Source organism: Melospiza melodia, chromosome 3 (assembly GCF_035770615.1).
Source record: "Melospiza melodia melodia isolate bMelMel2 chromosome 3, bMelMel2.pri, whole genome shotgun sequence".
NCBI lineage: Eukaryota > Metazoa > Chordata > Aves > Passeriformes > Passerellidae > Melospiza > Melospiza melodia.
Genome location: NC_086196.1, coordinates 68,747,992 through 68,771,198, shown reverse-complemented (window position 1 = coordinate 68,771,198; position 23,207 = coordinate 68,747,992). Strand labels below are relative to the sequence as shown.

At 44.3% G+C, this 23,207-nt stretch overlaps 1 protein-coding gene across 2 annotated transcripts; it reads right to left on the bottom strand.

Moving 5' to 3' along the window:
- Window positions 1-220: 220 nt before the first annotated feature.
- TRAF5 (TNF receptor associated factor 5) lies at window positions 221-14,532 on the bottom strand. 2 transcript variants are annotated; one of them, XM_063152147.1, is made up of 12 exons: window positions 14,016-14,532; window positions 11,644-11,776; window positions 10,886-11,258; window positions 9,085-9,142; window positions 7,749-7,850; window positions 7,249-7,413; window positions 6,870-6,947; window positions 6,415-6,489; window positions 6,054-6,146; window positions 4,976-5,116; window positions 4,302-4,470; window positions 221-3,800 (listed from the first exon to the last, which is right to left on the bottom strand). In XM_063152147.1, exons 3-12 carry the CDS (start codon window positions 11,098-11,100, stop codon window positions 3,223-3,225), a joined length of 1,674 nt encoding a protein of 557 aa, XP_063008217.1. In that variant the 5' UTR covers window positions 11,101-11,258; window positions 11,644-11,776; window positions 14,016-14,532; the 3' UTR covers window positions 221-3,222. The 2 variants fall into 2 exon arrangements, with proteins under 2 accessions (XP_063008217.1, XP_063008216.1); XM_063152146.1 differs by having other exon boundaries at window positions 10,886-11,217.
- Window positions 14,533-23,207: the final 8,675 nt, after the last annotated feature.

The following is a 23,207-nucleotide window of genomic DNA, read 5'->3' as shown; positions in this document are numbered from 1 at the left end:
CAGTTCCTGTTCCTGCTCTGAACCGAAACAAATCCAAAACCTGCTGAGCCCAAAGCCGGCCCAAGCACAAATTGTCATCGCAGTGCAGCCTCAGACCTCGAGGATATTCATCTGATCTAGCTTAGGATTTACTGAACTTGCTCTGCGATATCCAAGTGCAAACCAAAATACCCGTGAAGCACATTGATTCCTAGTCTTAAGCAGTGTTGGTTTTTGTAATTTTTTTTTAATTAGTGTAAACAAACGTCCAGTACTCCATATCCTTAAAAGTCTCCTTCAGTCCAGCCAAAAACAGTCCCTCTAGAAGGATGATAAAATTATTTATTATTACATTAGTTTATGTACACAGTAAAGACATTCGGCTAGAAAAATGCCTGTATTGTAGTAAGAGATATTCAAACAACTACAAACTATCAATAAATACATTAGAAACATATGGTATGCTGATGTAGAAATACCCTATGCTCTTTTGGTTACTTACCCAGTACAATATTATTGAAAAGTTTTTTGGTATTCTTCATGCAACATCAAAATTCTTCCTGACAGTTCATGCTATACAACATTTTTTCTTTATTAGGAATGGGATGAAATTTAAAACCCTGTTTACAAGCAGTAAAAAAAAATCACTGAAAATTTTAACATAAATATCTTAATTTCTGTACTAAAAAGAACAAATTTAAAGAAGGTTGTCTTTAAAAAAATTAATCTTCTCAACTAATTCTTTATAAAACAGGCAGTATTTCAAAAGGGATGTTTCCATCACCCAGGATGAATTTGTGCTTCAGAATTTTAAAAGGAATATTCATGGCAAAAACCTAAACCCAACCAGTAGGTAGAGGAGAGACTGCAGGTAGGAACTGCATAAAACCAAACATGCTTCCAAAATCTGTCTAGGAAAACACTAAACACTTATCCACATCACTATGCCATCACCTACTCTAACAATTAGAAATGGAGTTTTAATAATACTTAGCTCTTTTCATGCTCAGACTTCTTCACAAACATTTAAATAGCCCTAGCGCTTCTGCAAGTATTATTATTCCCATTTTACATTTGGGGTGGTGGAGGCAGAGAGGGCTGGGAATTTGCCAGGATACAGACCACACACATCCTTTCCATCTTGCCTCCCTTGCTTGTCCTTTATCACTTTCTGTATTGAACACTCAGTGTCCTGGAGAGCCCCAGGACACAGGGATGGTACATTCCCATCAGTTGTTAGTGGTTATTATGGAAGTTGTGTCACTTTGAAGGTTACATGACAAAAATTAAAGTAATGAGTGACATGAAATCCAGGCTCAGGGTTGATGTCACAGAATGGCATACCACTGTCAAAACAAGCCTGCTCTTTCTGTAACCAAGTGTTATGCCTAATTCATTCTGTTTTACAGCTGAAATGACTCCTGAGGTCAATGGTGGAGGTACACAAGAATAAATTTGTTCCTCACAATCTGTCCCCGGGAACATGGAAAGCCCCTATGGTGGCTCAGTACATCTTGACATTATAAAACAAAAGGACTTCAAGATCAAAACAAAGATTTCCCATGTGCTAACCCACCAGGAGGTACAGATTACTAAGGTCTCTTCCCCTCCACCCCTGAGTTAGAAAATACACGTGTCTGAATTATGCCCTGAAAACCATGTGGGAAAGTGAATGTCTAGCAATAAGATTGCAGATACAAAATAAAGTACTTTGCCTTCATCTTGGTATCAATCCTTGAATTATTTAGAGTCTTATCAACCTCCCTTATGGGAAGGGTATTTTTCATTTTACCACATTTGCCCTCTTGAATTTTCTATCTTATGCCTTTCAGTCTGTGCCCTATTTTGATTTTTATCCTGCGTAGTTTACTCTTACTCCAAAACCAGCTTAGTTTCTTGCTGTCTCTTGATAAGCTTTGGAGCAATAGATAATGCTGAGGTGTTTCCCCACCTGACCTGTAAGAGATGAGAGATGCAAAATTCTGCCACTTGTAATAACAAAATCACTGAGCATGCAGAATTACATCCCTCTTACAGGCACCCAAAGGGCTTTAAAAAGGCACATGTGTTCTGTGTTACGTGTTCCTCAGTGCCTGACCTTGGTGGTTTTAGTCTGTCTCAAATAAACCCTGTACAATGCACACATTCCTTTGCAATATGGAAGGAACTTGGAATAAAAATGAAGATCTTCAGACATCACGGTCAGCAGCTGTGTCATCCTTTAACAAACACTAAAGCTGCACTGATTGTCAAAATTGGCTTCTTACAGCAACCTCACTCCCTAATCTATTTTCCCCCTTCTTCCCCAAACTTCTAGGAGAGAGGAAAAGTGCATGTTACATAAGTGAGCTATTCCCCAAGCTCTTCCTGCCTTTTGTAGAGCTGGTAAGGCCAGAAAACATCTCTTTTGCACAGATGTGGAAGCAAAAGAACAGGAGTTTTGGCCCTCCTCCAGCAGTGCAGCCAGGAGCTGGCGGGCTGGCTGAGTGCCCTGCCTCTGGCCATGTCCTGAGAGGTGAGAAGCACCTGCAGCTTTTGGCTTCAGATGGGGACTGTGCATGTTTACCACCAATGGAAACCAGTCCCAAGGCACTAGGCAGGAAAGGACACAAGAAAGCTGTTGTGACCTGGGGTACTCTGTACAGCTGAAAAAACAGGCTAAAAAAGTAAGAGGCATTGGCTCCTTCCTCTGGGCTTTCTGGACAAACTTGATTAAAACAAATAAAAAAGATGCAAGATACTTGGCCAATGTTTACCCTGCCTGACTGAAGCCATTCTCCCTGCTTCAAAAATCCAGAAGATGGAGGGATCAAGACACATTGATTCAAATTTGCTAATGTTGAAATGTTTCCATTGCAGACAGATGAAATGCACTTGCATGTTTGGGCATGGCTTCACTTCTGTGTGGGGGAGAGGAGCCCACAGGCCTGCCTGGGCTCCTGGAAATTTACTGGAGGAGGTTCATCTCCAAATGCCAGTCTGAGGATGGGAGCCAAGCATTCCCCCCAGCCTGGACTGAACCAATCTGGATTGAATGCATCTTTGCGCCAACCTGGACTTCTAGCTGTCTTAAAAATGCAGTCTTGAAAAAAGGGTAGAAAAGGAAAGGCTGATGCTTTGGCAATTCTTTATCTATCCTGTAGTCCAAAGCCATGAAACATTCTCAGTAGCTTGACTGGTGGCAATTTGCTATTGCATGGCTGGTGCTCACCACAAAAGCAGCAGTCACGTTGACCGGGCTTTTCACAGTTCCTCCAGGTCAGTTAGGTCCACGACCACTTTCAAGAAGAGAGTGTCATCTCTGATGTAGGTGTTCTTTGTGCTCTCCAGGACGGTGTGTGGCACGAAGCGCGGACAGCCAGAGGCGATATTCATTTCTCCATCCGGCCTTTTGAAACTGCTGCTGTTGGGGTCAGCTCTAAAGACTTCCACAATGTGATTTTTTTTCCCACTTTGGTCCAAAAGCATAAGTGTAACCTTCTGCTTGAAAGGCCACAGCAGCAGCGAGTCAAACTCACCCCTCATGACCACGAAGTAGAGGGAGATGTGGGTTCCCTTTCCCGAGCCGTCCCCGTTCAGGTAGGCTCTGGCACACAGCCTGTACCCGCAGCGGCTGGTGTAGAAGGGCTGGCTGGCTATGGACGGCACACGGCCCTCCACTGCCTCTCTTTTCTTCTTCTTGTAGTCCGTGATTTTCCAGATTAATTTCCCATTGTAGCACGTGCCTTCCAAAAGCTTAAATCGTTCTTCGTTTTTATTGAGCTGTGCTTTGTGATTATTGATCTGGCGATCATGTTTGCTGGATTGATCTTCCAAAACAACTGAGAGAAGAGGGAAATAAAAAGAAATAGAACAAAGAGAGACACATTTGGTAAAATAAAACCGTCAGAGCCCTGGATAAAACGAGCACCCAGGCTCAAGCTGGCAAAACTGATCTACCCAAGTGTGAGTACAGGCTATGAACTACAGCTGTTAACTTTTTAAAACTGTAATTGCAGCAGCTGGTAGTTGAGTAAGAAAAGCTGTCAACTATAAATCATGAATGTCTGAATAGCATCATGGCCTCCATCACAGTGCAGGAGCCAAACCAAGGCCAGCTCTGTGGCTCTGTGGCCCTGCAGTGCCACCGGAGTTCAGGAGACACTGTGCAGTAGGGAAAGGTGGGAGAACACCGCACACACCATCACAGTTTGGTCTCAGAATGCAAGAAGAAAGCCCTTTCTAGTGAAAAGCTCCAACTGCCCAATTGTAGCACCAGAACCCCCACGTAAATCAGCAGTAAATCAGCAACCCCCCACATGTGCAGGGAAGTGCCAACATACCCAATCGCTGGTCGTACGTCTCCATCAGGGCAATCTTCTGTTTCACGGTTTCAATGGTGTCAAACAGGGGCCGCAGGTCTAGTTTACTTTGCTGCTGGTTTGCCATCTGTATTAGCTGTTTCACTTGTGATTCCAGGCGTGCAGACTTGTCCAGGTGACTGGCCAGAGCCTTCCCAGTTCATGCCATTGGAAGAGGGTGGGAAGTAGAGACAAGAGATATCCATAAAACCAGGCATTTGCTTTGAATTAAGATAGTGAAGTCTAGCATGTGAGCAGTAGCGACAATGTGATGCATTCAAAGTGCTCTGCTGGCTTAGGAACTTATCCCAGTGCTCCTTCATGATTAATTCAGCACATTAACAGACTGAGAAGCCATTCCTCATTCAGAACCCATTCACACTGCACCACTTCATTCAACTCATTATTCAAATTTACACCTGCACATTTGCCCTGGGCATCTGACCATGAGGATTTGTACTGTGCTTTTTTTGCCCAGATCATGTATCCAAACTTCTGTATTGATTAAAAGGAAAAGACAATACCATATTGTAAAAAAATGAGAAGGTCTTGGGGAGATTTGTTACTGCTGTGCTATTAATAACAACAATTACCAGAGAAACATATTTCAGGATGCAAAAAAGCAATTGGTAAAAAAAGTAAAATCAATGTCTCACCTGAGTGCTTACCATCAAGTTGCTATTGTTACCAAACAGTTGTGTATACTGTCTGAATTCTTTCTCACACTTCTTAATGGCATCTGCTAGCTGCTGGATTTTAATCTCTTTACATTCCAGGCTCTTATACAGGTCAGATATCTACAGATGGAAAAATCAGAGTATAAATGCTAAGGAACATCAAAACATACGATGCAGAAATTATAATGTATCTGACTATACAAGAGAGAGTGGGAAAGTCTACAAAGCAAATCCTCTAAGTGAGCTAGACAGAGCACTCCTTCATTCACTATTTGTGAATAAGCACTGGCAAGAACTGCACATAAGGTAATCAGACTCTTGAGCAGATCTGTGTGGCTCCAGGTGCAAAGAGGCTCCTATCTCTCATTTCCATCGTGATGATCCATTCAGCTCTATAGTGGGATAATATATACTTACATGCACAGGTGCATGTGTATGTATATGCATTTTTTCCTCTGCTGATGTCTAACCAGCAGAAGAGATGAGTCAGTGAGGGATACACACTTCAAAATCAAGTTTTAGCAGTTTGGGACTTTTATTTCTTGCATAAACAAGCAAAGAGTAAGTCCCCCATCAACTAAGTTAACAGGACTGGGCCTAAATCCAGTCTCCTGCTGGGAGCCAAAGAAGTGATCTTGAGCAGAGAGGTGCCTGCAACTGGCTCTGCTGTCCTCTGTGCTGCCTCCACACAGAGCAGGTGACCTGGGCACCTAAAGGCTGCTTTTCGAGCAACCTGGCTAGTCAATTAAACTTTAAATTACTTTATCTCTAAACCTCAAATCCAGTGTAAAGCAGAGACTGAAAGCAAATGAGGTGAGCAATAGCAAGGAGCCTCCCACTGTGCCTGGTGGAGAATATATGTGCCTGAGCACACAGAGGTTTCCCTGTAATTAACTGGCTTCACTAGAAGAGCTTACTCTGTCTTCTGAGGTGTGAAAAACCATAAAAACAGTCTTTTAAAATGTACCTGATATAAACCAGGCAACAAATGTAGAATCTCGTATCATCCTCTAACCAGTCAAGAACTGCTGAAGAGTGCTCATTAAATATGACTTACCTGCTCTTCCAACCGGGAGTTCTTGTCTAAAATCTGCAGCATGTGTTCCCTCAGGGCACTGTTTTCATGTTCAGCAAGTTTCCCTCTTTTAACCTTAGTGAGGCAGAGGGAGGAAGTGAAAGAATAAAATAGTAAGATAAGCAGATCTTTGAAGCTGTTGGTAAAATAATTATTGATGCAAACATTCAAAATGTCTCCTTTATGCCTTGAAAGGGAGGGAAGGGCAGTCCTGATTCTCTAGTATTTCATCTTAGCCAGCAGAAATGGTTGTGAAAGGACATAAATTGGTTATTTTAATTATTCTGATGGTTTGAGAGACAAAGTCCAGTCCTGGTACAGACAAAGATGTGTAAAACAGTACCTTTACATGACAGCCGTACTGCTTGTATGGACAGTCCACTTCTGCCTCGGGACACACAGCGTGGTGCTTTTCAATCTGCATGTATTAATGAAGCAGTTTGTGATTAAATAAACACTTAGTCATTCAAAGCACTAATAAAATCTAAATGCCTGCAAAAAGGGTGAATAAAGGCCATTGTCATGATACCACCAATCACTTTACCAGGAAAACAAGTATTCAGAATCAATAAGCAAGCCAGGTATTTTTCCATGCTGCAAAACACCCATGGCTTGCAGTGACAGAAAAATCCACTTAGAAGATGGGAGATCTATCCTTTTTAGGATCAAACAAAGGAAACTTCAAATTTCATTAGAGCAATGAAATTTTATTGGCATGGGCTAATGTGGTCTGCAGCTTTCAGTTTTCATAAATTTATGTGATATGCTGAATTGCAGTATCAGAAAAAATAATAGTACCTCTTTTTTCAGAATTATTTGTGAACAGTTTTGGAGACAAGGCACAGGATAATCAGGGCAGTCATTTTTCTCATGATTCTAAAGAAAAAGAAAACAGAACAAGGCAATGGCTTTCATTTTTGTAAAGTAGTATATACAGAGGAAGCTATGCAAAAAGTAATCCCAAACATACAAACGCAAGTCACATATCACTTTGTTGTTCATAAGAGAGCATCAGTAATTGGTATAATTTAAATTACATTTATTGTACTTTCTCCTTCAGCCACTCAGCCAAATTTTGTTTCAGGAGTTAAGTGCCATTGCAATGCTGGAAACTTTTCACTCAGCAGTATCAAGGGGAAACAGGTGATGGTTTCCCAGGAATGCTCCATAATCTTACCTTTATGTTAATTAACACCACATGTGTATTACAGTACTGGCACCTCTCTTCCCGGAATTTACAGTGCTGGCTCAAGTGCTCCTTCAGGTCTTTGCGGAGAATTCGATCCTGACATCCATCATTAGTGCACTGCATGCTTTCAAACAAACACTGCTGCAGATGCTCCTGCAACACACAGCAGCAGGGTAAATGCCAAAAGGCCAGTGTGGTTCTCTCCAATCAACAATCACCTAAGCATTCAGAATATGAATGAACGCTGCGATTTACAAAGGCTACATAAAGCAAATGGTTCTTATTAAAAAAACAACACCCCAAGGCAAAGCTGGAACAAGCTAAAAGCTGTAATCTATGCTACTTACAGTGTATAGCTGTCATAATCCTTGTACTTGAACCACTTTGCTACAATAACCCAGAAGACAATCATGGGAATTTAGCTGATCATAAATACACAGAGCTGTCATGAAAATCAAAGGCTTCAAAATTTGATCAAGCAAACCAACCTGATATCGCCCCAGAATTACTTTTGAATTGCAGTCAGGAAAGTTTTTGCAGAACACATGCAAGTTGAGAACTTCTCTTTTACAGCAGTTGTCTTTGAATACCTGTAAAGGAAGCAAACTAGCCTTAATATGCAGTCACATCGGATGTTATAAATAATATAAAAGGACAAAGCATCACTACAGATCTTCTAGGTGTTCAAGCACAGACACCATAATTGTGAGTATGGCTCTCGATAATTCATATTGAAAATTTGTATTGAAACTATAAATTCAGCCATTTATGACATTTCTAGTAAGCACAGGTTTTTTCTCCCCATGTAGTTATTCCAGAGATGCTGATCCATCCCACAGCCAGCAGGACTAGTAGCACAGGAGCTGTATAAGCACTGCCAGAGCCTGCCTGTATCTAGAAGAAAGCAGCTGGAGCTAACAGGCTCTGAAAGCCAGCTCTGTGCATGCTCCACTCTGTTCAAACAGTGCCTTTGGGATGGAGGTGATGCTGAGATATCCTTTCTGTCACCTCTGAGAAGCAGCACTGTTCTCAGCTGTGCATGCAGAGGCAAATGAAGCCCCCAGAGCAAACTCTCAGCCTTATTTAGAGATCTTCCCGCATTGTTGTCATCAAAAATTGCAAGAAATAGAAGATGAAAAATGAAAAACAAAAATCCTGTAGATAGTCTGATTATAACTTCCTATCAGGATTAGGAGAGAGAGGAAGGAGACATTTTATTTCCCTGGAAAATTTCTGGCAGGACCAGTATGTAGTATACTTTTAAGCTTTGGAATATAAATAAGGACAAACTATTCCATTATAAAACAAAACAACCAAAAGCAACAACAGCTTGCAAAATAAAAAGTATTATCTCTCTTTTCCTCTAAAAGTTACCCAAAAGTAAATTAGGTCTTCAGGGTTAATGAGATCTAATGGAGATAATCAAGAAATCAAATTATAGCCAAGTTAAAAAGAAGACAATCAAATAAACAAGATACTCCAGCAAGACAGGGAATTTAAAAAGCAAGTCAGTAAAATCTCCTTTAAAAAACCATACATCTGGTGACTTGGGAGGATTCAAAGCTTTGTGAAATTCTTCCACACTTTACTGGAAATACAGAGGACTAAAATGAAATAACTTTAGAACATGAGGTATAAAATGAAGCTTAAGCTAGGCAGCCATAATCCCTTTCTGGGAGAGCATCACTGAGTAGACTGCTTCCTTAAGCATTATTTCAGAGACAAAAAACTGCTCTGCCCTGAGGACTGAAAGCCACCTCTTCTCAGCTGCCTTGCCTTTCCCATGTAAATGCTGACTGCTGAAATAAAGCTACAGCCACTTACCTCATGCATTTTTATTGTTTCTTTGTCGACAGGACAGGTGGGTACTGCATTTAACTCTCTAGATCAAAAGAAGAGTCGTGTTAACCCACAGGAAATTCAATTTGTTTTATGAAATTGGGCTATGCTATAATCTGACTCTGACAGCAGTCAGCAGTAGATAGCATAAAAACAATAACAAAAAGCCCTTTAAAAACACTTTCATCTGGCAACTGCACAGCCAAATTCTGTCCATAGCTTAAAGAGGACATAAGGCAGTAATTGTGAATACATAACAGAAAGCAGAGTCTGTCCTAAGAATGTTCAATGGTAAAAACCACAAGATGTTTTTTAATTAAGGGAACATCATCACTGTCTGACCATTTGCAGATCACAAATGTCATATCTCAAAAATTCTCATTGTGTGCTTCAAACCCAGCCTTTGTCTACTAGAAGCAGTGCCCTCCTTGATATGCCACTAAAAGGAGATCTAATGGCTTCTTTCTTAAAAGGCACAGGAATAATGTAAAATCCAGGAAAACAGTCATAGAGGCAGTGCAAAAGGAGTTAACCCAGAGATAAAGCAGCAAACGAAGTATCTAAAGTTCACAAAAGGTAATTAGTGATATCCATCCACATAAAGAGGCTCATCTGCAACCTTTCCAGGTGAAATCCTGCCCTCAGGCACACCAAAGAGTCCATAATGTATTCCCAGACAGGTTTGGAGGGTAAACTCATTTGTACCAAGCAAGAGGCATGCCAGCAGCCTTGTGATCTGACTGCAGCATCAGGTAATATTAACATCAGCTTACAATTCTGCTGAATTCAGAGGAATTACACAGAAGCAAATGAACACAGCCTAGTCTAACCACCAGCACCAACACCGTGAGACATCAATGCAGCAAATTCCTCTGAAGAGCACCATGGCAGACAGACAGACCACAGCAGCATCTCACACAGCACTATCAGCTTACATCAACAGTTTCTTTATGCTGACTTCCCTGCAGATGGGGTAAGGTCTTTAGAGACACCTTTAAAACACTGAGCATGCAGTCAGTGAAAAGTGCATTTATATGGCTCTACACAGATATTTACTATATGTATTTTATTGTACTGATTAGTAGTGCTGTATTAACATTTCAATAATATGGTAAATGTAGTTTTGTGGTTAAAAGGTAATTTTTGTAGTTAAAATAAGACCTATGTATGTGGGATATTTTTTTAAAGAAAGGAATGAGGTACTTGCACCAGATAGCAGCCACAGGACACCTGAATCTTTCAGAGAAAGAGAATTTATTGCCTCATTATCAGAAGAAACGAACTTCTTCCCGCCTTGCTCAGCCCTGAAGATGCCATCAGGATTAAGAGGAAGAAGTTGACACTGACCAGACAGAATCCCTTGTTTGAATGGAATTTATGCATCATGTATGAGATGTATGAATATGCAATAGGTTACTGCTTTTAAGGGTTAATCCTCTATTAACGTGTCCTTTTTCAGGCTTGTGCTGCCCAGAAAAAGGTACCCGGACATCCTTAACTCTTTGCTTCTCATATTGCCCTAATCCGAATTGTCCAAATTATTATTACTCTAATTATATTATTATTTTTATAACCATTTTATTACTATTAAACTTTTAAAATTTTTAAAACAAGTGATTGGCGTTTTTCACCCTGGGTTCAACAGAGCCCTGCCATTGACTCCTTCAGCCTCTCGCTGGGTGGGCAATATCACTATGGCACTCACTGCTGATTTACAGGAGACGTGGGCTGCTTTTTTAGGAGAGGGAGCAGGGGAGCCTGCGGACAGGGAGGAGCGTGCTGTCACCTCAGAGCGAGGATGCAGTGCTGGCAGAAGCGGTGCCCGCAGCCCGTCTGGTGGGGGTTGTGCAGCACCAGGTGGCAGTGGGCGCACTTGTAGCGCTCCTCCAGGCTCTCCACGAACTTGTAGTCGGCGTTGGGCTCGAAGTCCAGGGAGCCGGTGCTGGAGGAGTTCTGCCGTGTGAAGGTGCCCGAGGGAGCAGCGGGCTCGTCACAGGCCATGGGAGCTGCGCTGGGAAGGCAAGCAGATGCAGGGAGAAGCTCTTCCAACACTCCCTGGCAGCCACTCTGCCTCGGCTACCGCTTGCAGCAGGCTGCTGCGGGCAGCAGGGCTCTCATCTGCAGGGGGACACAGGTTTCAGAGGGAAACGTGCTGCCAGCTACGGAAGAGCAATAAAACACTCACAGAACCACAAAACAAAGATCATGCGGCAAGCATCAAAACACACTTCTTTGGAAAAGAGCTTAACAGTCTGAAAATTATTCCACAGAATTGTGATTTTTATGGTTTGGTCGGTTTTGGAGGGTTTTTTGTTTGTTTTTTGTTTTCTTGCAGCAGTTCTTAGCTTTTAAAAAACGACACGAGTCTCAGACACAGCTGGGGAAATCAGAGGCCAAGTCTTGGCCTTAATGCTCACCAGGAAAGTCTCCACATAAAGTAGAGCCCACCCACATGAATTTACAAGTGCAGTGCTTCAAGCAGGAGATGGCTTTGTAGTTCACAGCAAGGAGCATACAAAAAAGAAGCTAGCAGGGGGATTTTACCTTCAGTTTAGGTGTTACAGGAGTTGAAGCCTCTTAACTTGACATCTTTCTTGTTCCTGTTGATCATTCATTTCTAGCAGTAAACTCTTATTTTACTGGATTATGTGCAGGTTTTTGGCTATATCGATTCTGTCTAAAAGAAGTGGTGGGAAAAAAAAGAAAGAAAAGCAGGGTTGCAATTAGAAGTGTGACGTAAGTTCTCCTTCAACCTACCATAACTCATACACAGCACAGGAATGCAATGTTAATCTTCCAATAGGAAAAACCATCAACATTTGTTCCAAGCCTTATGCCACAAACCTTGAGATTTGCCACCAGTCCCTCAACCTTGCAGTTTCTATTTTTTTGCAAGTAGCTCAAGCCCTAGAGCCACTATGGTTGGCATTTCTTGTAGCTTTGCACTCAGAAAACGTTTTCCTTACAGGCCTGTACAAAACACACCTGAGCTGCCAGATCCTGATTTCAAGAGGGAAGTGCTCAGTTTTACAGCTGTGCTGTAAAGGATGCTGTCTTTTCTCTGTGTGCACCACCCACCCTGTCAGTCACTGGAGTCACTCTTACTGGCATTAGCACCTGTCTGAGAGCTCTCACTCATCTCCTGTAAGGTCACCCAGGGCATTTGCTGCTTTTGGAGGGAAGCAGGGCCAGCACATCACCATTAACAACCTCGTGTCTGGCATGAAACAGCGCACCCAGGGCTGACACTCCGCCCTCCCTCCCTGCTGCAGCGGCTCCTGGCCCACAAAAGCAGCAATTAGTGAGCTGCCACAGAGCACCTTGGGCTTCAGAGAGCAACATCCATTTTCCTTTCCGCTTTAACAATCCATACTGGGCCGGGAAATCCTGCAGACAGAAAATGTGCCTGATTCAAAAACACACCAAAGCACTTAACCAATTAAAATGTATTCCACAGCCAACATTTAAGTGCTCCTGTAACTGAGCACCCTCGTTAGTGGCTGTACACAGTATTCACCTCCCCAGCTTGTAAGAGTCTCCCTGCCTTTCACCAGGCTGCATGTCTGACATACTCCAGCACAGCTGAGCATCTAACACTGGTAGCCCTCAGGAATATGAACCATAATCATATTCCAGCCATTAAAGACTTATTATTCCAACAGGAGTTTGCAAATCACCCTGTTTGGTTCCTCCAAATGAAGAGCCTCCTGCTTCAAACCAGACAGGGCTGTCCATTTGCTTCTTTCATTTTTAAACAGTCGATCTTTCCTCCTCTGAAAAGGCACTTCCAGTTCCCTGACACCTAATAAGGAGCAATTCTCTTTTCCTCACGTTAGCCAGAGATGACAAAATGCAGCCTGAGGGATTACCAGTCTCCTGTCTGGGCTGCCTCAGGAGCAGATGCCAGCAGCAGAGTGTTCCTGCTGCTTCTAAGGCAGATGGAGAGCTGTCACCATTAACTTCCAGAGCATGGACCACCCACAGGATGAGCTGCCTAAGAACTCACTCTGCCCTGGGTCAGTGACAACCCTGAAACAAGTTTCCTTCCTCTCTCTTATTGCTGCTCTCTCTCCCATTTACTTGGCAGACAATTGCCCCAGTCCTATCCTGCTCCAGCACTTACCTCATCTGATGGTATGGTTTAGCAAGCTAATGCATCACTGTGTAAAAACACACTAAAATAAAACCAACAACGACAACAATTCTATGTTTTACCCATTTGGCCTTTAGGGATCTTCCTTAACTCCAGAAACTCCAGCTGGGGCGACGTATTGTAGGCAGAAAAGTTATGAGACACATTAAAAAGAAACACTCAGCAGCCAAAAATTCCATCAAGAAACTCCTCCAGAGCTCTCACTGCTCATTAAATCAACCAAAATCACTCCCATTTCTTTCTGCAAGGAGCACTCTGCTGTGGTACAACACCTTACACTCTCTTGCTGAAATGAGAGCCTGTATCTCTTTAAACACCTTCCTAATGCACCCAACCCAGATCCCACTCCTAAAAATGGATACTCTTGGCATCTCCATGGAAGCACCTCCTCCACCTCAGCCTGGCCCAGGCTAGCACTGCACAGCTGAGGGCACCTCAGGACACAGGAAAGAGCACCCCAGGTGAAAGGGGAGGCTGCCTGCTCAGAGGGGAGAGCGGAAACCTCAGAAGATGAGGGAGTTCACAGCTGCTGCCAGCCTTGCAGGAGCTTTGCTGCAGGGCTTGCAGCTGTTCTGCTGGAAGAAATGGGATGCTCCAGGAGGGGCCTGTGGATGGCAGCGCTTTGCCCAAGCTGGAGAGGTGCCCGTGTGAATCAGCTGGGCAGGCTCAGAGGAGCTGAGAAGCAGCAGCCCCTGCCAGCCAGCACTCAGTGGGATGTGATCCAAAGGAGCCCAGGCAGTGTAATTCCCATGGCAGCACTCACCAGTGACTCAGGGCACTTGCAGCAGCTCTGCTCCCACTCCTGGCTCCCAGCGCAGGGCTCTCGGAACTGAAACCAAAGGGAAACCGTCAGGGGAAAAAGTGCTGTAGGTGACAGTGAGAGCAGCCCAGGGTTATCTGAATCAATTTCCTGCTTACGCTGATGCCTGGCCAGCGTAGGTAGGGGCTGAGGGAGCTTTCACTTCTGTCTGCTCACAGCTTCCAGCAAGGGGAAGCTGTCCTGCCTTTGTGTATGCTGCAGTTTTTCAGCACACGTGTGAACTGTAATGCTGGTTTAAAATAGCAGAGAGCGGCAGGCTCGTGCTGCATAATGATGCTCTTGTGGCAGACAGTGCATGCTGGAAAGGGATTTTCACTGCAACTGCACTGCAACAGCACACACACAAAACCCCCCAATTTATGGAGACTGAAAATCGACACATTAAAACACACATTACAAAAAAAAGGATTTCCCTATACTGAAATAAACAGAATTAATTCTACCCACACATAAAAAAGTGGTATGAATCACTAGGAACTAAGCCCAAGTCCTATAAACAGCTACCAATGAGTGGGAGCTCAAATGTAGGGCAGTACAAAGAGCTCACAGCTGCACCTTCCCACCACCTCAGCATCCCAGCCCTGCCTGCACCATGAGCTGCACAAGCAAAATGCTTCTGGAACAACTCTTTCCATGCAGATGCCTTAACCTCACTGGAAATAATCCAAGTGGGAGAATTTTCATAACAAGAATTAACTTTATAAATTGGGAGCTATCCTGTTTTAATACTACCACACCAAACGGAGCCCAAACATTTTCCAGTAAAATGCTCCACACTTAAAATTGCTTCTTGTTCAGAAACTGAGCAGAACATAATAATAAGGAGAAAAATCAGCATGGGCATGACTTACTAGGATATCAAATTGCATCAACATTTTAAAGCCATGTTCAAACAGCTCCCTTCAGCACGGCTGCTCTCTCTCTCCACCACCAGCAGCCAGAATGACAGAGGCTGTGTGCAACCTTGATCACACTGAACCACTGTGGACAGATTAACTTCTTCTAGCCACAAAAACAAACCTTCTGCACACAGGAAAAACCATTCCTTACAACGTGGTTGCTTTTTTAAAAGAGAGCATGTTTTTCCCGTTTTCTCCAATGTGAAACAATCATTACCCCATGAGCTGTGAGTGCACCATTACAGCCAAAACTTCCAGGACAGCAGAACCAGGCACAGGCAGTGGGTGCCACCATGTCTCAGACTGAGAAGGGAAAATATCCAGGTTGTTATCACAGATTTGATCACCACTCATGGTCAAGAAGACAAGATCCCTGGTCCTGCTGCCCAGCAAATGGGGCTGAGAGCCCAGCTCCTGCCAGGTTCACTGCACGAGGGGAGGGTGAGGCTCAGCCACGCTCCAGGACTGGGGTATTCCCAGTAAAAAGCACCTTCCTCACTTGCCAGCTTCCATGTCATACATACAACAGGGCACAGAAAAAAGGTTATGCACCTACCTTTCTGTAGCTCTAGTCCACTTCTGTTGCTTTACACTAAGACACTTGGGAGGGACAAGGCTGAGAAGATGCCCTGTCCCTCCCTCTAAAATTATCTACCTTTTATGGAGATCAGAACTGTCTTAGGCACAGTGGGAAAAGTTTTGTCAAATTTGGATGTCTAAGATCAAGCCACTTCATTGGGAGGTAACAGGCAGAAACAGAATGGAGGGGAACGCATGTTGCATTAAAACAACCCTCTCTAAGCTGCCTTATAAACTATTAAATTTATGAACAGATTAGCTGCTTTCAGTACTTTTGAATTAAAATAACAAAGTTGTATGATTTACTACTCTACTACTCTAAGGTCGTCCAAAACTCCACTATTTTGGGGACAAAAAATATATGCCCCAACTCAACACACAGAGTGGAAGAGCTAACAGTTTCCTAAAGAATGACTAGAAGTATCTGTACAGTCTGAGATACATATTTAAGATATAGCAAGCTATAGGGAGCCATGTGGAAACAGGAGATGATGACATCTGACATCACTGGGGGATCATCCTTGTCCCTTCCAGCCCATGGAGAGATAGAACATTTTGACTGCTGACAACAGAACACACTTGCAAAGTCCCCATGTGGGAGAGGCACCCTGGCTGCACCCTGGGTGTCCCTGCAGCACAGAGGCTGAGGAGGGAAGGTTCCCTTGTTCACCAACACAGACCCACAGCCAGCACTCAGGGCTCACTCCCACTTCACCTGGCAGCGAGGGAACCTCAGGAACTGCTCTGCTCTTGTCCCAATCACTTACAAGCCGCAGGGCAGTGACCAGCTGGTACCCAGGAGAGAGTACTTCTAACAGTAGCAACAATTTCCTATTGGATATGTGCCTGAGCACCCTTGGGGGATGTTGCTGCAGAGGACAGCAAAATAAACATTTTCTTTTGTATACAGACACCACTATGCTATTGAAGTTCCAACTGTAATACTACCTCATCCTCAAGGCACAGTAAAATCTTACTAAGCAAGCATCAGTTTGCTCATGTCCATAGGCAAATTTTCACTGAGCAGAGTAAGACAGTAGGGTTTCCTTTGCACAGAGGTACAGTCAAGCATTACAATGAATTCCCATAAGACTAGACTGCATCAGGGTTTTAAGACACAGGTTACAACACTGCATTAAAAAAAAAAATTAAAAATAAACTCTTAAAATTAATGAAGTGTGTCTGGTGCTAAAGCACCTTTTATTTTATAGCCAGTTTACTTATTTGCTACATCTCCTGTTTTCCCTGGATGTTCTAAAAATAATTAATTAATTGATTTTGCACTATCAAGAAATCTATTTCTAATCAACACAATATTGTTATGCCTTAAAATAACCTCATCCACAGCTGAAAAATAAACCTGTTGCCATCACTTCTGTGGCAATCCCTGAATGCTTTATCACCTTCCCAAGCACCAACAGAAATCTCAGTAAGAAGGCTCTGCCTCTCACCCTTACAAGATCACGACACCACTTTGCTGGTTCAGAGGGTGAACTTGTTCCCTGAGATGTTTCTGGGTCTGCAGCCTTCCCCCAGCCTCTGTGTGCCATGCCCCTGAATAGCTCTTCAGAAATGAGAAATAATTCTGGCAAAGTTAAGCTGCTGCCAGCATTAACAGGACACATTTTGGTAAAGCCATACCTGGAAGCTGTAGCTGGTCCTCAATGGGGAGAAAATGAGAGAGAGACAGAGACAGAGAGACAGAGTCTACCAGCGTGAGCTTTGTGGTTAGCATAGCAGTACAAGCATTTTAAAACAGCAAGGGAGTGGAAATCCCCCAAAGTAGCTTTGAAAAGAGCATGCATAAAAATGTTTTAGAAGTGTTAGGATACAAGGCAAGCCACTGAAAAGCATTTTGCCTTACTGCAATGATGCAGGGACTGCAAATTCACCATCTGGAGTAACACCAGGTTACCAAGGACGTTTCTCACAGTCGGAATCCAAGATGCAGAGTAGATTCCACCTTCCACCAAACTGGTGAGTGATGTGATCAAAGAAAAAGTACAAGGGCAGCAGGAAGCACACAAGGACATGAGAAACACCCAGGTCCAGTCCTGGGGAGCCCTTTGCAGTAGCCTTGGCAAAGCCGTGTGAACCCACCCATTGCAGGAAGTGAAGTGGCAGCTCACAGAGGAAGCAGCACTGGCTCGGTCACATCAGCTCATGCCACAGGCTGCACAGGCATGAGACACTCAAACAGAACTCCCAAACTGAAATAAAATCCATTTTAAGAAAATAAACATTTTATTTGGTTTTGTAAGAACTTAAGTGGCCATAAACCCTAATGGTTTTGTAGTCCCAACTTAACTGTGCACTCAGGATTCTCGGCAGCCTCCCTCCCCAGTCCAAAATGTGCTGCCCTCGAGGCAGTGCCTTAGGCTCCATCTCTACCCCCACTCTTTCCTTATCCTCCTCTGCCCTCTTCCTTTGCTTTCTGCTCTCTTGTTTTCATTTTTTTTTTCTTTCTTTCCTAAAGTAACCTATTATATTTTCTGTGAAAGCATTAAGTTGTAAGTCTCCTGTTATTTAAAATACTAATTTTCCAAAGAAAGTGTCTATTCTCATTTGTACTTAATGCAACATATAGCTTCTTTTGCCTTTTCCCAAAGCATTTCTAACCTATTTCAGTTTCCATCTTCCCTCCTGGAGGTATCTCAGCCTACAGCACGTTTTCCTGAACCTTCCACGAAGCTCTGGAACAGACAAATCACTGCATCATGAAGTCAGTGGCCAAGGGAAAGGCACCAATTTGCAGGCATGCTGCTTCTTTATGGGATCAATTAAATTGATTTGAGTTGCATTTCTCAGCACAGCCTAAGCTCCCTTCTACAGTCAAGCTTTTTAACCCACAAGGTGTCCTTTCATCCCTGCCATCAGCACCTGACACCAGAACTGCACAACAGCTTGTCCACAGGCTTCCCTAGAGCCTGCCAGCTCTGAGGGAAGGGCACATCCAGCTGGATTCCTCGGGAGGAGGCAGCACTGCAGAAATTGTAGTGCTCTGCAAGCACAGCTCCAGGAAGCACCATCTGCTTCTGGGAAGCTTTGGGGAAAACCCCAAATGGAGAAGTTGAGTGGGAGCAGGATCTTAATTTTAAACAGTTTGACTCTGCAGATGAGTAGAGAGCAGCAGGGCAGTGTTACTGCTCGTGAGCAGCCCTGACCTCCTCCAGCAGCAAGCACAGCGCTGAAACCCTGACCAAGCTTCAAGCAAACTCAAGGGGATGAACTCAAGTGAAAAGGCAGACAGCAACAGCATTTAGGAAACAGAATGTAGGCAGAGACAGAAAAATGAAATAAAGAAACAAAAGTTACTGAAAAAAATAACAGGGACAGAAAGCAAGACAACTAATAGGCTTTAATTTTTTATCTTTTAGTGTACTGAAGCCAAAGTGAGTCATCACTTTTCCTAACAAATAATTGGCCATTACAAATTTTGCAGAACTAGGTCTTTGGGGCTTCCAAATTCACTTCTCTTTCTCTGTCCTATAGGGATACACTATTCAGGACTTTAGCTGATTTGACCACTCTGTTGGTTTGGCCATGAATATCTGTTTAAGGTACAAGAGATCCTTGGTTTAATTTGCCACACCCAGACCCTTTGACTCAGTCTTTATAGAGGACTTTACCAGCATCTCCACAGAAATCTATGAATCAACTCAATGGTTATTCATCTGAATTAGTAGGATGAGCTCAAAAAAATTTTAAACACATATATATGTCTGATGACATGTAGACACACACGTTTCTAGCCAGAGCTGTCACTGAAAATGCAACTGCTAATGTAAAAACCCAGTGCTCTCAGGGACCCCATGAACTTGCTGTTGGGAAAGTGGTGACAGCAAAGATTATCACCATTTTCTTTCCTTGAAAAGACAAAAAAAGTCAACTGGAAGAAGGATGTGTTCTTAAAAAGTCCTTCCCATGAGGACAGGCTGGAGATGTACGGAGGTAAGAACCAGGAGCAGTGCTCTCCCATGGCCCCTTCTCCAAATGCAGTGGGCACTGGAAAGCTGTGCTGCTCTGCCTGAGCATGCTGCCACAGCCAGGCAGCCACAGCATTTTTCTGTTTCTTTCATAGGGCCACATTCCTGTTTCAAGCACATGGATATAGCAGACAAGACTGTGAACCATATGGTCTTAGCACAGGTCAGACCATTTCATGTCCCACAGCATCTACTTTGGGAAAAACTGCTTTGCAGATGGTTCCTAACCTTGAGGTTTGGTTAATCACTAGGTGATTTGCATAATAATAGTAAGTAACTTTTGTATTTTGATATAACCTTCTGCAAAGTAAGTTCACAGCAACATATTTTGCATACAGAATCCTTGTGTGCAAACATCAGTATATTACAGACAAAAACTTGCTTTACAGTCCCACTCCCAGAGACAAACATGCTTAACTAGAGAGCACTCTGGCCAATCCCATCTCAAAATCACTGTGGTTTAGGTGCAAACAGTTTCTCACACACTTGTGTATTTGTTGCAGTATCGAGCAGGGGAAACTGGAAATTTTTGCAACATTTTTATTAACAATACAGCATGACTCAAGTTTCCTCACTTTCCTGAGCCCAGCCACACGCCAGGGTAAAGAGGTGAGCTTCTTTCCTGGGCTGAGGGAAGACAGTGGAACAACCACACACTTACAGCCCGAACTGCTGCTGATAAGGCACTGATGACTAACAGCGTGGTCATTAACCCTTCAGTTACTGCCGAGAAACCTGGACAGAAAAGCCCCAGAAAGCAAAAGAAGAGGTTCTGAAATCCTCCCCCTGGGGTGCAGTCCCAAGGGCACGCTGGCTGTAAGGTGTCCCAGCCAGAGTGACCAGGTGACCCCACACTGGCTGGATCCTGCAGCAGCATCCTGAGCCTGCCTTGCTGCCCTGGGCAGGGAATGCTCCCAGGGGCTGCTCTGGGCAGGGAATGCTCCCAAGAGCTGCTCTGGGCAGGGAATGCTCCCAGGAGCTGCTCTGGCAGGGAATGCTCCCAGGAGCTGCCCTGGGCAGGGAATGCTCCCAGGAGCTGCCCTGGGCAGGGAATGCTCCCAAGAGCTGCCCTGGGCAGGGAATGCTCCCAAGAGCTGCTCTGGGCAGGGAATGCTCCCAAGAGCTGCCCTGGGCAGGGAATGCTCCCAAGAGCTGCTCTGAGCAGGGAATGCTCCCACGAGCTGCCCTGGGCAGGGAATGCTCCCACGAGCTGCCCTGGGCAGGGAATGCTCCCAGGGGCTGCTCTGGGCAGGGAATGCTCCCAAGAGCTGCCCTGGGCAGGGAATGCTCCCAAGAGCTGCTCTGGGCAGGGAATGCTCCCAGGAGCTGCTCTGGCAGGGAATGCTCCCACGAGCTGCCCTGGGCAGGGAATGCTCCCACGAGCTGCCCTGGGCAGGGAATGCTCCCAGGAGCTGCTCTGGGCAGGGAATGCTCCCAAGAGCAGAATGTCTGTGAGACAGCAGAAACCACCCGAATCCCTGAGCCACCAGCAGCTGCCTCCTCAGGATCAGGAGACCAAGAGATCTACAACTCACACAGACTCCCTGAAAAACCAGAGAAAGGAGTATCTCTCCCCAGTCAGGTGATTCCTGATGATGAATTATGTCTATTTATGCAAAATCAAAGGGTCAGACAAAGAAATGAAGAAGAGAGAGGGCTATAGGGTAACTTAAAGGTGGGGAAAATAAAGTCCAGGAGATGAAGCACCCTACAAGTCTGCACCTGCCCACTGAAGGGATTTTGCAAAGTGACCCAAGCAATACAAGGCACAGAATGAAGAGCTCCTGACCTGTCCCACAGCTTTGACAGCTGTGTAAGAATTGCTCTTCACTTAGGGAGCCTGTGTGGTGAAATAAAGAAGAGCAGCTTTCTAGCTTCAAAATCTTGTCCCTTCCTGGCTGTGATTCCTTACCCTCTCAAAACTCCATTAAATACCCTGTGAGCACCACAAGCTTTTCTTTCTTCTTCCACGGTGTTACTCTGAATCTTATCTTTCAGCAGCTTACAACTCTTTAGTTTCTAACCCTAAAGTTTCCTGGGAGGTTCTCACATATGTGCCCTATCACTGCAGACCATCTTCTGCACAGGCTGAACTCTCAGCCTCTCCTCTGATGTCTGGGCTGTGGATGATGGCCAGCCCAGAGGCAGCACCATGACCCCAAGCTCGCCCTGCTGCCCTTCTCCCCAGCCTGGCACAACCAGACCCTGTTCCACTCAGCTCTGTGACCTTCATCTCCCTCCAGGCTTTAAGTGTTAGACCTTCACAATACCTCACCAACTTCTCCTGCTTGGTGCCTCTGTGTGACACAGTATTTCTGGTCTGCTAACACAAATAAAACTGCCATCCATCACCATCATCCTCTGGTTTTCATTGAATCAAGGGTTTGGGTTGCAAGAGACCTTAAAGATCATCTCGTTCCAACCACCTGGCCATGGCCAGGGACACCTTCCACTAAACCATGTTGTTCTAAGCCCTATCCAGCCTGGCCTTAAACACTTCCAGAAATGGAGAAAACACTTCCAGGAATGAGGAAAACACTCATTTTCAAACACCTGTTTCTCTTGAAATGTAGTATTTTACTCATTTATCCACCCTGTGTGCTGCCACAGGGATAATTTTTCTAAGCCACAGCTACAACCACATCACTTCTCACATCCCTCTACTTTCCCACTGCACCAAAAGCTCTTCACTTTCAAAGCCTGTTCTGGTCTCCCTCCACTTGCCTCTGCATCACCTCCAATGATAGAAAGGTTCCCTCTCTGTTCAAGCAATGATAACAGGTTCCACTGCCTCCTTGTCATGTATTTGAGCAAGTGTGTGCTGGGAGGGCAGATTTTTTTTTTTTTGAGAGATATTAGCAGGCTGTTCTACTTCAAATCTCTTCTCCAAGATCTCCTTTGCCAAGCAGCTGGGAACAACTGGCTTCTGACTATCAAGGTGATCCAGAGGGTCCCACTGTCTCCTTTTGCTCCTGCATGCAGGCAGGTCCCTCCCTCCTGACTTGAAACTATGAACTCCCTTCAGCCAAGGGCTGCAGTTCAGCCTTCTGCTCACACAGAGGGGTCCTCAACCACACCAAACACTTCTCTGCACAGCAGAAATAAAATAATCAAAGCTAACAGCAAAGGAAGTTGTCATGGGTGGTTTTAGGCTGAGCGCAACACATCACCACCAAACCTCATGCTCAGCTCTAAAGAAATAATACAACAGAGAAAAGAAGATGATGTGAAAAACCAGCCATGCCCATGCTCATGCATTCCAGACCACCCCAATTTTACCTTCATCACTAAACCCGCATGCTCTGTGTGCAATCAGCAGGGGAGTTTAAAAATACAACTGTTTCTGCTGCCAGCCTGGAGATGTGCCTGACCTGAATACACCCAGCTATTTTTAGCACATCACTGCACTCCTTTCAGCCATCCCGTATTTATAAAACGGAAGTTATGAGGAAAGTTGTTCTTGGCTGGCACCGGGAAGGCACAACCAAGCTAACAATAGGCAAAGCAATTCAAGAAGTGCCAACAATAGGAGCTCTTCATTTTTCCTTCTAAATATGAGGAGTGTTGAAAGCGTTTGGTTAAAGCCTGCTGCGCCTCGAGATGCTCCCAGAGTGCTGTTAATCAGGGAAAATCAGAAGACCCCCTGCACAAGCACAGAGGGGAGATTCCCT